The sequence below is a fragment of the Orycteropus afer genome, unplaced genomic scaffold (genome assembly GCF_000298275.1).
Source record: "Orycteropus afer afer isolate SDZICR_OR568_19922 unplaced genomic scaffold, OryAfe1.0 scaffold00226, whole genome shotgun sequence".
NCBI classification, from domain to species: Eukaryota; Metazoa; Chordata; class Mammalia; order Tubulidentata; family Orycteropodidae; genus Orycteropus; species Orycteropus afer.
The window spans coordinates 3,827,648-3,841,652 of record NW_006921813.1 but is presented as its reverse complement, the minus strand read 5'-3'; the positions used below and the strand labels follow the sequence as shown (position 1 = coordinate 3,841,652).

General features: G+C 40.0%; 1 protein-coding gene across 1 annotated transcript in view; it reads right to left on the bottom strand.

Annotated features, from left to right (window-relative positions):
* PHACTR2 (phosphatase and actin regulator 2) overlaps positions 1–14,005 on the bottom strand; it is a 195,126-nt gene that overhangs the window by 29,283 nt on the left and 151,838 nt on the right. The window contains exons 7-8 of the mRNA XM_042782041.1: positions 8,741–8,943; positions 7,068–7,224 (exon numbers count right to left, since the gene is read on the bottom strand). Coding sequence (XP_042637975.1) covers positions 7,068–7,224; positions 8,741–8,943 — 360 coding nt within the window. The remainder of the gene's footprint in view (positions 1–7,067; positions 7,225–8,740; positions 8,944–14,005) is intronic.

Here is a 14,005-nt window from a genome sequence, read left to right as displayed (position 1 = left end):
GTGATGGGGTGAAACGTATTTTGTATGCAGCAAAGACATGAATTTTGGGGGAGGTGTCAAAGGGCAGAATATCAATTAAGTTGTGTCTCCACAAAATATGTGTACAAATCCTAGCCTCTATGCTTGTGGTTATAATCCCATTTGGGAATGGGTTTTCTTTGTTTTTTCAATGAGGCAGGGTTAGTGTAGGTAGGGTGTAGGGCATGTTTTGAATTAATCTTTTGTTGAGATATAAAAGAGATTAAACAAACAAAGGAGAGAAGCAGAGATCAGGGCAGAGAGATGCCAAGCCTCATGGAGATTATGGGAGTGAAGAAACTCAAAGACAAGGAACTTCCTCCAGACCCAGCAGAGAGAGGAAGCCTTCCCTTGGACTCAGAACCTTGAATTCAGAATATTAGCTTCCTAAACTGTAATAGAGAAATTTCTATTTGTTAATGTGGAACAAAACTCACAATCATAAAAAAAAAAGACCAGGTTTGCTGGTCTGATAAGCCTGCTGAGACTCCTGAGACTATGGCTCCTAGCTACCCTTCAGATCTGGAACTGAACTCACTCCTGTAGCTTCCAGCCAAACAACAGACAGGCATATGGTGTGGTGGTTAACTTTGCATGTCAGCTTGGCTGGGCCTGGTTGAGTGGCTGGGCAGCTGGATTCTCCACGATGAGAGTGGTGAACAACTCCATGGTGGAATCTACTGTAAGCAGCTGAGGAGCTGAGGAGGTGTGATCTGCTTCCTGTATATTTGGAGAAGCCTTGGGGAATGGTCTCTAGTTTATGGACCGCTTGAATCCTGCATGTAGCTGTGTCGTTGTTCAGCAGCCTGCCATGCTCTGCTGACCTTGGGACTTTCAATGGACTTGAATTAATGGCCTGCCGTGTGGCTTTGTAATATCAGGACTGTGTCTTTTTACTTGTCAACCTTGGGCTTGTCGGTCTCAGCAGTCAGCAGCTGTCTGAGTGAAGAAAAGCCTCTAGGTTCAGTGGACTGGGAGCAGGAGGCAGAGCTGAAGCCCAAGGTTGAGGGGCTTTCCCCCAGCCCCTAGAGCTTGGCACTTTGAACTCGGACTTAAAGCATCCAAACTGTAAGAGAATAAATTCCTGTTTGTTAAGCCATCCCATTTGTGGTATATTCTTGTCAAGTGGCACTAGGTAACAAAAACATAAAGGGTGAACATTTACATCAGGTAGATATACTCCTTGGAGCAATCAATCATGGGAGAATAGAAGGGCAGTGTTTGCACAGGGAGACAGCTGTGGGGTGGTGCATGGGAGGGAAGGACAAAGGGAAGAGGTAACTACGGAGAGCAAGTGGGAAGAGAGTTGTTACATTGTGGGGAACTGCAGTCAATGTCATGAAACAAAATGTGTATGAAGAGCTATATGGAAAATGAATTTGCTCTGTAAACTTTCACCCAAATTACAATAAAAATTAAAAAGAAATAAAACTTTGTAACCACAAAAACCAAAACCAAAACCAAAAAAGAAATTTCTGTTTGTTAAGGTCTCTTACTTGTGCTATTTCTGTTATAGCAGCATTAGATAACTAAGACATACAGAGACCAAAGTTTATTAGTGGTTGGTAAGAACTGGAAAGAGGGGGAAAAAGGGAATCATTACTTAGGAGGCATTTAGTTTCTGTTAATGATGGTGGAAGAATTTGTAAACGGATAGTGATAATGGTTGTACAACATGATGGACATATTTTCACTGAATTGTACATGTAAAAATTGTTGAATTGGTAAATATATATATACCTATATCTATCTATCTATGTATATATATAAATAAATAAGACACACACACAAAAAAACTCACTGCCATCAAGTCGGATCCGACTCATAGCGACCCCTCCTTGGGTTTCTGAGGCAGTATCACTATGGAAGTAGATTGCCAACCTTCCTTTCGAGGAGTGGCTGGTGGGTTTGAACTACCAGCCTTCTGGTTAGCAGTCAAGTGCCTCAAGCACTATGCCACCAGAGCTCCTATGTATATATACCATAACAAAACAAAACAACTCTACTCTGTTAAAGTTTTATTTTATTTTTTTTCTAGATAATCTGCATACTTACAGAGGTTTATTTTTTTGGGGGAGGTTGGAATTCCAAAATGTAACAAAGACAAAAGAGGAGCTGCTCCAGTGGGATGGTTAGGTTTGGGATGGGTAGTCTCCTCTCATCTCCATGCCAAACGTCACCCCCGTACTTCTCTGGCTCTCCCCTCCATAGCCTGTGTTTCATCTCTACAGAATCCAGATGAGGCAGCAGAAAACCACTGCTCTACCGTGTTCCACACTGTCAACTTCTCACAATGGTCTTAATTAGTCTCTTGCTTTTGAGCGTTTGGTTTGTTTTAATTTGTCATTACTATAAATACCCAGCCACTCCTCGGAAGGAAGGTTGGGCAATCTACTTCCATAGTGATACTGCCTGGGAAACCCAAGGAGGGGTCGCTGTGAGTCGGGGCCGACTCGACAGCACATAACAGCAACAACATAAATAGTCTAGTAACAAACATCTCTGTAAAACAGATTTTTCCTCTAATTTGGATCATTTCGCTCTTTTATAATCTTCCAAATGAAATTGCCATGCAAAGAAATAGATTGCTTTATAATTAAATTGTGTTGATAGTTGCCACTGCATCGACTCATGGAGTGTCTATCTACAAAAGAATAAAATGTCGCCTGGTCCTGTGGCATCTTCATAATTGTTGATATATTTTAAGTCCATTATTGTGGCTATAGGGAGCTCTGGTGATGTAGAAGGCTGGTGGTTCAAACCCACCAGCTATTCCTTGGAAGGAAGGTTGGGCAATCTACTTCCATAGTGATAGTGCCTCGGAAACCCAAGGAGGGGTTGCTATGAGTCAGATCTAACTCAATGGCAGTGAGGGTTTTTTTTTGTTGTTGTTGTTATTGTGGCTATTGTCTTAATCATTGTTCTTTGAAAATGCTAAAAAAGAGCAATGTATATAGGTCTCATTTTCTCAGAGAGCTGTTAACATTAGGTTAAGTTTTTGTAAAAAATATTTTACTATTTTAATAGATACCTCATAATTTTAATTAATAATAAAACCAATGTTATCGAGCGCTTGTTATGAAGTAGGCATTAAAATGCCTTTAACATATCATCTCACTTAATCCTCATAAGCTCCATTTTACAGATGGGACCAAGTGAGGGCTCTCACTTTTTGAATAGCCACCTTTCAGGGCTAACTCTCATTATACTTATTAGAATCTCAAACATCTCTAAACCTGCTGCCACATGTCCCTCATCCTGTTCTCAGTGGCTGTTTTTTATTAAGATTGAAATTGGTATTTATCCACTTAGTTTCATTTTATAGAATTCATTAGATGTCCTGATTTGTAAAGTAACCTATTATCCTTCAAGCTTCTTGCTACCCACACATCTGATAAACTTGTCTGCTATATGTATTTTTTTAATTGATAAAAATGTCTGCTCTCTATTTATTCATATAGTCCTTCAATTTTGGAAATGAATTTTTTGGATCTCAAATTGAATTAACAGTTGAATATTTAACATACAGTTCTTGATACTATTGCAAATGTAATTCCCCCTCTCCAACATATTATGTTCATTTTTTTAGGCTAATCGCTTATATCTTGTGAACCTGTTGAAATTATTTATTAGGGATAGTGATATTTGGCCAGTTTTTCAGTTTTTTAGGTGCATAGTTGTTATGGATTGAATTTTATGTCCCAAAATTATGTGTCTACTGGGTTAGGCCATGATTCTCGTGGTTTGGCAGTTATGTAATATAATCATTCTCCATGATGATCTGATGTGATTAACCAATCAGCTGTAAGGGGATTAGGAAGGCATACAAAATCTTTACTCAGGTCACAGCCTTGATGTGATGTAAGGAGAATTTCTCTGGGATGTGGCTTGCATCACCTTTTATCTTACAAAAGCGCGGTATAGTAAATTACATGGTATGGCTTTTCTAGCCATAGTCTTTGTAACTCCCACCCCATTACTGGGTGAGACGATACAATTTAAAGTCATCCCATTTGTGGTATATTCTGATTGTTAAAGTTATCCACCTGGTATACTTCTGTTAGAACACCATGAAATAATCTTGTAGGAAGTGTTCTCTCTCAGATCTGTAGAATTCTGATGTTAGAATTGGTTAGTTTTGCCACTCTGTCAGGCTTAAAATGAGTCCTCCTAGAGGCAGACAGGAATCTCTCTGACTGCTGGCTGAGAAAGACGCACCTGAGAGAGACACGCTGCTGAGAGAGACATGCTGCTGAGGGAGAGGCTGCTGAGGGAGGGACTGCTGGCTGAGAGAGACTGAGCATGTTCCTGAACTTGAATTGTAGCCTTTTGTTTCCCTAATAAACCCCATAATCTGTGAGTTCCGTGTGGCCACTGCAGTGGGAGGGATGATTGGTGTCATGGTTGGTAAGGGGGCTGGAGGCTGGCAGCATATCTGGCCTCATAAGAATAGGCCTTGTACTGTCTTCCTCTTGTGGAGTGAGAGGAGGTCATAATTGCCACCTCCCTGCCCCTTTAGCAAAGAGACAAAAGGAGAGAGGAATGATCACAGGATGAGGGACCTACTATCACCAAGACAGAAGAACTGAGAGTGGAGTGTGTCCTTTGGACCCAAGTTCTCTGTGCTGAGAACCTCCTAGACCAAGGGGAAGACTGATGCCAAGACATATGGAGATTTCCATGAACGTCGAGCTCACAGATGTTGAAAGGAGACAATAGACCTTCTTCCAGTGCCAATAAAAAGAGGAAGTCTTTTCCTAGAGCTGGCGCCCTGAATGTGTATAGCAATGATTGTGAGGATGGTGCAAGACCAGACATTGTTTCATTCTGTTGTACACAGGGTTGCTTTGTGTCAGTACTGACTCAATGGGACCTATGAACAACAACAAACTGTGAGAGAATAAATTTCTGGTTGCGAAAGCCATCCACTTATGGTAGTTCTGTGATGGCAGCATTAGAAAACTAAGACAATAATCATGTATAATAACAGTATATCTCTCCTATAATTTAGTTCTTTTTTTTCACTACAAACAATTGTGACCAGATATTTTAGTATAATGAAAGTGGGAAATTTTGTCTTGCTTCTACAAAAACAAAAGAACATTAGGGCTTCTCCATACACTAAAATATTTAGTATGATTTGAAAATAAACAAACAAAACCTCTGCTCCTAAATTGTTAAGAATTTTAGAAATAAAAAATTTTCTTTCATGCCATCTTAGCACATGATACTTTGCTTTTTTTCATTCCTTATTACAATAAACTAGGATTCCCTGAGCGGCACAGTTAACTGCTAACCGAGAAGCTGGTGATTCAAACCCAACCAGAGGCATCTCAGAAAACAGGCCTAGTGATCTGCTCTCGAAAGGGTTTTTGAAAACTCTATGGAGCAGTTCTACTCTGTATACGTGGGGTCACTGTGAACTGGAATCAGTAGGAGACAGCATAAAAGGAGACAACATAAAAGAAAGAAGATTGGCTGAGAGCCCAGGAACTGAAGTTCTAGTCCTAGTTATGCAACTAGGTAACTGCATATCCTCGGGAAATGTCTTTAATCTCTCTGATCTCTACTATTGCCCCTTGTTTTCACTCTGTCAGATGACATAACATGTTAAGAATGGTAAGAGCCATTCGAAATCCCTATTCTTTGAGCTCCTGTTACTTCTGCGAGCACTTTTCTGATGCAGTTTGTGGTCAAAGATGGAAGAGGCAATAGGATGTGAGAGAGGAGACCACTTCTTCCAGAGCTCTGGGTGAGTCTGGGAGCTGACAGGACCCACCAGCCTTTTCCTAGATTTTATTTTGCCAATTTAGGTGAAGTCTTTTCTGTTTGACAGATGCCAGAGCTGCTGTCTCAGATAACTTTCTGCAGATTTCAGCCATACAAAGTCTCTGAAGGTGTTATCTCCCTCTGGACAAACTGTCAATGGATTCTAGAACCGCTACAACCACAGGAGTCTTCTACTTCCAAGCAAGGAGAGGAATTTCTTCTCACCTGCAAATCTTGCTTGGTACTCCAGACGGCTCCCAATTCTCTATGCACTGTGTTTTTAATGCAGAGTATAATTTTTTTTATGCAGTCTAATTTTTTAATGCAGTAGAATAACTGATACTTAAATGTCCCTAAACTGGTGGTTGAACATTAGATTATCAGTATGAATAAAATTTGTTGTTAATTAGTCTGTAGGTAGTGCAAATGATTCACATATGTGGCTGCTAAGCAAATTAGCAGGTTTGAAAGGCTGGAGGTTCAAGTCTACCCAGAGCTGCCTTGGAAGAAAGCCTGGCAATCCACTTCTGAAAAATCAACCATCAAAAACCCTACAGAGCAGAGTTCTGCTGTGACACAAGCGGGGTCACCATGAAACAGGAATCAACTCGATGGCAACTGTTTATTGTTTATGGACAGCTAAGTGGGTTCCAAAGTCACTACTGGCAAAAGCAGAAACAGTACACAACGGCTGAAAGCAGGAAGAGAAGTCAGATGACCTATATATTTGTGTTAAAATGGGAAGTTTAAATACGGGGCAATGGTTACCTGGCTTAGATGGAGACATGCCAGGGTGCTAATTAACATTTCTGTAGTCAAAACTCTCACAGCTATCATGAGCATGCTAGTGAGATCATGGTTTAGGCCAAGAGTCAGCAGCCTAAACTCAGCCTGCTGCCTGTTTTGGTAAATAAAGTTTTATTGGCACACAACCATGTTCATTTGTTTATGTATTGTCTATATCTGCTTTCATGCTACAACAGCAGAATTAAGAAGATGCAACAGAGACCGTCTGATCTTCAAAGCCTAAAATATTTACTAACTGGTCTCTGGTCTTTTACAGAAGATGTTTACTAATCCTTGGATTAGACTTTGGCAACCTGAAGGCCACTGATGAGTTAGACCACAGGTTCTTTGAGTAGTTCACCATCCAAGCCAACTTTATAAGACCAGCAAGGCTGAGTGTATCCTTGCATGAAGAAACTACAATGATTTCACTTAGGTAAGGAAGAGCAGGAAGGAGGAAAGTAGGAATTAGTGCTCTACATTTTGGTAATTACCTTACTAGCTTGGTTCCAATTTGTTGTCGGATTTCCTGTCTCTCTTCTTCAGATGTACGCTGCAAGATGTTTTTGTCTTCTAATTCTTTCTTAGATGGTCTGTTGCCAAGTTTGATAGCAAGAGTATCCCTTCGCCGTATTTTACTTGCCAAAGCACCTGACAATTGCAAAAGGCAGAAATGCAGAGAAAGAGGCTTAGGAAGTGGTACTCAGGTTACAGAGGGCAGGGACTTTTAACAGAGGCTCTGACTGCATTCTTTATCCACATGCAGGAGTGGAATTTTAATTAACCTAAGGAAAAAAGTTTTGGGTTGGATGTAGTTCATTTTGAGAAGACTGAAGAACTATTTTAAAAAAATGTTCTGAAAAATGTTGGGGCACAATGAAAAAGCTTGCAATTATCACTTCATCATTTGGGAAGTGATATCTGAAATTTATTTTGCCAAGATGGACTATGTATGATAGAAATTACTGATTGCATAAGGCTTTTTCTTTCAAGTTTTAGAAACTGAATGCTCTTACTTATACTATACAGTAAATCCTTTTCATCTTCCACACTGGCAGAGTCTACATTTTATTCCAATGCTTTAGCCCTAAATTACCCAGGAGTTCCTAAAATGTCAACAGATGATCATTAATAGCACATGGATGATAATGGTTTTTTTTTTCCTCAGTACAAACTAGAAGGAATTTGAAAAAAATGTTGTTAAATCACTAATAACTTTTCATCATCTATAAATTCAATCTCATAGAGAATCTTACCCAAGTTATCTTGCTCAGAAGCTAAAAGCACTGTAAAACAGAACACGGCACTATTCTGTTCTCTACGTAAATGGGTGGCTCTGTCCACTTTACAATCATTACTTCTCAGAAGGTACACTATCTTACTCATTGAGGATGAGGGTTTGTTTTTAATTTTTAAAAGGTATTTGTCATTCTTGACTCATTTCCTTTCTCTTTGTCATTGGACACTGAGTCCATTCTATTTCATGGTCACCCTAGGTGACAGACTTGAATTGCCTCATAGGGTTTACAAGGCTGCCAATCTTTATGAGAGCAGACTGCCATGTCTCTTCTTCTGCAGAGCTGCTAGTGACCTTTCAATGAGCAGACAAGCACTTAACCACTGTGCCACCAGGGCTCCTTCCCTTCTCTTTAAACCCTAGTATAAAAGTGAAAGACGCTCTCAAACCCCTCCAATGCGTAATCCAATGAATCCTGCATTGAGGCTCTTCTTTCAAGCATGATCCCAGGTGGAAGGGCCAACTTTGATGACTCTAAGGCCTCTTATCACTAGAGGGCTTTCATTCTTTGTACAAATGTAAATATGCATATGTGCCTCATAGACTTGACCCACCCTGTAGAATCATCTTCCAGAATGGCCTGTAAGCTAAATCTTAGAATATTCATTTCAAATTTCTAATTTGAAAAACTAAGGGAAGAGGAAAGAAAACATCAGGTCTCTGCTTTTGTTCAAAGAGTTTTGCATATATTTCCAAATTACAGCTGTTGTACAGTATGACAGCAGATAATATATGGTTCATGGAGCTGAGGAAGATCATGGGACGTGCCCAAAGTGATAAGTCCAGTCGAGAACCCAGAAGTGAGTCTAGAACTGAGTTGCTTCTTCTGTCCCACCTAATCTCCTATTTACCCTTTGAAAAAAGTCTTACTTTCTCCACTGTCATCCTCATCCTCGTCCTCGTCCTCGTCCTCATCAGTGTACAAGATAGGCCCATCAGAATCAGAATCATTGGCCTGGTATTCCCGTGGGCCTCCATCTTCTGGAGCACTGAAGGATTCTGAAGATTCTCCCATCAGCCCAGGAATCAGGAACTGAGGTGCTGCCTTCCCCAGCTCGTCTTTGGTTGAGAAACTGTAAAAAGCACAAAAACATAGGTGTGATGTGAAATTCAGAGCAAGCCTCAGGGTCTATGCCAAGCCATAAGAAGCTCTGGTTTCATGGGCATCCTTCAGGCTGGGGACAGCTGAAGCCACGCACAGGCCAGTTAAAGTCTCTGAAATGGAAGAACAATGCTGTATTATTTAATCTTCAATATTTTAGAATTTCCTTCTGTCAAATGAAGGGGTTTGACTAAATAGTGTCTAATCATATATTTCATACATGAATGTGGCAAACTATATAGGAAAATTTATTTTTTTCATAGCCATGTGGGTTCAGTGGAAAGAATAATGGGCTAGAAGCTTTTTAATATTTGAACTTCGTCTGCATCTATAACTCCTCATTTCCTTCAAGTCTCAGGGAAAGCTCCAGCTCCTTCAAGAACACTTTAATGATCTTCAGTCTAGTTCCTTGTCTCTCTTCTCTGCTCTCATGGCGACCCAAAGACAACCCCATATCAGAGCACTTGGCAGGCTGCACCTCAATCACCCATGACTTGCCTCTCTTCTCAATCCCCATTGTTATCAGTTGCTGCTGAGTTGGCTCTGACTCAGGTGACATCGTGTATGATAGGAGGACATGTTGCTTGGTTATGTGCTGTGCTCATGGTCACTGGTGTGTCTGAGCCTGTACTATACTGGCTGCATTTTGGAAGCAGATTGCCAGCTCTTTCTTTCTGGTCCTCTCAGTCTAGAAGCTCTGATGAAACATGTCCACCCATGGGTGACCTTGCTGGTATGTGACATAGCCCCCAGCAGCACAGCAATACATAAGCCACTAAAGTATGACAAACTGATAGATGGGTAGCTGAGTCGTCGTTCAGCAGCCTGCCATGCTCTGCTGACCTTGGGACTTTTAATGGACTTGAATCAGTGGCCTGTAGTGTTGTTCAGTAATATCGAGACTGTGCCATTTATTTGTTGACCTTGGGCTTGTTAGCCTCAGCAGCCGGTAGCTGCTTGAGTGAAGAGGTACCTCTAGCTTCAGTTGGCCAGGAATAAGAGTCAGAGCTGAAGCCCAAGGTCAAGGGGCTTTCATACAGCTCCTAGAGGCTGGCACTTTGAACTTGGACTTCTAGCCTCCTGAACTGTAAGAGAATCAACTGTTTGTTAAGGCCATTCCACTTGTGGCATATTCTTGTCAGAGTGGCACTAGGTAACCAGAACACTCCCTCTCACTGGACTAGATGAATATCATAAGATGGGAAGTGTGAAAGCTAAATGAACTCTTTAGAAGAAAAGTGATGTGTAAGGGTGCAACAATTTTCTGTTTTACTTGGTAAGAGTTTCTGGTTAAGGAAGTTACCATGAATGATACAGTTTGCCAATTTTTGAAGACTAGACTAAAAAATACACTTTCCACCAAAAACATATGTGAAATAATATAATCTTCATTTTAAGATACAGAAAACTGTTTTCTGATATTTACAGAAGAATTCAAATTTGGATGTCACACTTCTGAAAGACTATTTAGTGTAAAATATGTGCTTGCTGTTCTCACTATCCAAAAGCTCACAAAAAGTTTGTTGAATAATAAAATTGGCAAACTTTGTCAGAATATGAGGTATTAAAAATGGTACTTTGTAATTATAAGCTAGGTGCTCTAAAAATTCTCTCTTTTTCACTTATTAGGAAAACCCAATGGCCTACATTCTTGCTCTCTAAGAAGGAAATATGAAATTTTATTTTCAATAAGAGCAGATCTATTTTCATGGGAAAACATTTCCACAGTGTGGATTTTTAGTTAATTGCCAATTTAATTGCCAACTACCATCTGCCTATCCAGGCTTCTTTTTGCTATGATGCTAAAAGGGTTGCAATGGTAGATCCAGACTAAAATAGACTAGGAAGAAAATCCTGGCTATCTGCTTCCAAAAATCAGCCAATGAAAACCCTATGAGTCACAATGGCCAAATCCCCAACCATCATGAGGATGGTGCAGGACCAGGACTCATGGTGTCACCATGAGTGTGCGCCAATTTGGCAACAGTGAACAACAACAACAGTATAAGGAAAGCAGACAATTTATGGTTCACGGAACTGAGGAAGGCCATGGGAGTTGCCTGAGATACTGGTAAATCTAATCTAGAACCTAGACTTCAGATTCTTAACGCTTCTATTAAATATGGATTTAATAGGTACTTATTAGTTTCTGTCTGCCTTGATATATCAGATCCCTATGTTATTGCTGAAGTTGCCAATGAAGAGAAATCTACCAAATAGTTACTGCTTTGTGATAGGGGAATGGACATAGGTATTTTAACACATAGTCACTTAACCTTTTTAAAGTTTGATATTTGTATTCCAAACAGAAGCCTCTTTCTACAATAACAAGATTTTCACACATCAGTTGAGTAAATATAACTAAGGGAGAGCCCTAAGTAAAGCAAGTGACTAAGATCCAGAAATTCTAATTCAAATACCCACTTAAAGAGGAAAAGCATTTGGAGGAAAATTTGAGGGACTACTTATTCCAGGCTTATTCATTCAAGAGCAAACACAAGCCACTCCTGTGGGATGAAACGTAATTTAAATTTCTATGTTGAAGAATATACGGAGAAAAACATGTCGCTGATCTCTTCTAGGAAAGCATTATAGTCACCATGACTGACAGGAAAATTTCTTACCATATCTTCACTGTCTAACGATGTTCCTAAGCTTGTTTCCTGTGATCACAGTCTGTGGAACTGGAGAGCAGGTGCTCACCTCTTTGGTCTGACACACTTGCTGAAGACTGTGTGCAGTTAAGCCCCCAGCACGTAGCATGGAGAAGCCCTGGTGGCATACAGGTTAAAGTGCTTGGCTGGTAACCAAAAGATCAGCAGTTCAAATCCATCTCCACAGGAGAAAGATGTGTCAATCTGCTTCCCGTAAAGTTTTAAAGCCTTGGAAATGCTATGGGGCAGTTCTACTCTGTCTTATGGGGTTGCTATGAGTTGGAATTGACTCCATGGCAATGGGATGCAGTGTGCTCCATAATTATTTGTGGAGATGAACTGGACCCATCAAGTCACCTTTGGATGTCAGTGCTTAAGACTTTATCTAAGGAAGCACTTTACACCTCACTCTTTAGTATTCTGAACAATAAACCATGTAAGGACCCTATTCCCTTAAATCTAGACCTTTTAAAACACCAAACCAAAACCAAACCCCCTGCAATTGAGTCAATTCTGACTCATATTGACCCTACAGGACAGAGCAGAACTTCTCAGTAGGGTTTCTAAGGCTGCAAATCTTCACAGAAGCAGACTGCCTCATCTTTCACCAGTGGAGTGGCTGGTGGTTCAAACTGCTGACCTTTTGGTTAGCAGCCAAAACTTTAACCACTGTGCCACCAGATCTCCTTATTTTAAACACATATATCTCAAACGTACCCAATCAGCTCATGACTTGGCTTTCTTATTTCAGCCCGTTGGGCACCTTGGAGAATATTTTGGTATAAACAACTCTCAACTACCCTTGCTTTCTCATTTTTGTATCCTTGGTGCTTAGTACACTACTTGGCACAAAGGTAAGCAAAATATATATGCTGAAAAAATAAATATTCAGTTCTAAAGGTTGATTGTGACAGTGATGCTGCAACATGTTCACTGTCATTAAATGAAGACATCTGCAATGTGCCAGAAGTATTAAGGTCACCACAACCATTTATTTCAATATCTTCTTTTACCATATCTTTTATTAAAATGTTGAACTTCAATGTCTTATAATTTGATTTTCATTTATTTATCTTTCCACTGTTTTCTTTCAAATGATGGTCCTAATAAATAAATAAATAAAAGAGGTAGAAGCAACTGCTTTGGGAAACTTATAAAATTATTCAAACATGAAATCTGGTGGTATTGCCACTTACTAACTGGGTAATCTTGGGCAAATTATTTGACCTCTCTCAGCATAAGTTTGTTCATCTACAAAAAAACAAAACAAAACAAAACTCACTGCTGTTGAGTCGGATTCGACTCATAGCGACCCATCCTTGGGTTTCCAAGGTGGTATCACTACGGAAATAGATTGCCCAACCTTCCTTCTGAGGAGTGGCCTAAGGCATTTGACTGCCTTCTGGTTAGCAGTCAAATGCCTAAGAGGTACTATGCCACCAGAGCTCCCTTGTTCATCTATAGACAGGGATAAATACAGTAACTTCTTTAGAGAAGACTACGTGAATTAAATGACAACATATAAACAGTGCTTAATTCCTGTTAAATATTCCATGCCAGTCATTAAATAATTAAATTTGATAATGTTTTATTCTTGACCAAAATCAGCTAAGTTATTATACAAGACAAAGTTGTTTTTTTTTTTTTCAAAGAGAACTAATTAAATGACTTTACTTATTTATTAATAAGTAGTAGTGAGAAGAGGCTAAATTTGAAAGCTTCAAAACTTCTCTAGATAAACTTGGTTATTACATCTACTGTACTCCAACAGGCCCCCTTCACAATGTGGGACAGGAGAGCTAATACGTCTTACTTACCTGTAAGTAGAAAATTTGTAAGACTTTGTGAGGTCTTTGTTAAGTAGAAAATTTGTAAGCCATCAGGATATACGTGGAATGGCTCTGAAATAACCATGGTCAGGAAAGAGAGGGGAACTGGCTGCAGGGAATGGAGGAGACTGAGACTCTAGAATGAATCCCAGGTTCCTGGCATGGGTATGGGGACAATGGTGGGGCCACCACGGGTAACATCAAATTCCTTGACCCATTTCATTTGGCTTTGTTCTCAGACAAAACCAAGACCACTTGGCCACTATGTTTGACTTTACATTATATTCTATTTATAAAATCCAGGAGCAGGGTTGTTGTGTTTATAATACTGCTTCCATTGTATTGAAATTTGCTGACTTTTCCTATAACCTCCTTAGCTCACTTTATATTTCTTAAGTGGCCGTGGCATACCAGATTCTGTAATGGTTCCCAGATGCTGCTGGTAGCTGCCACTGAGTCGGCCCCTCATGCATGGAGGAATGAAACACTGCTGGGCCTGTGCCATCCTCATGATTGGCTATGGATCAGATTGTTGCCATCCACAGGGCAT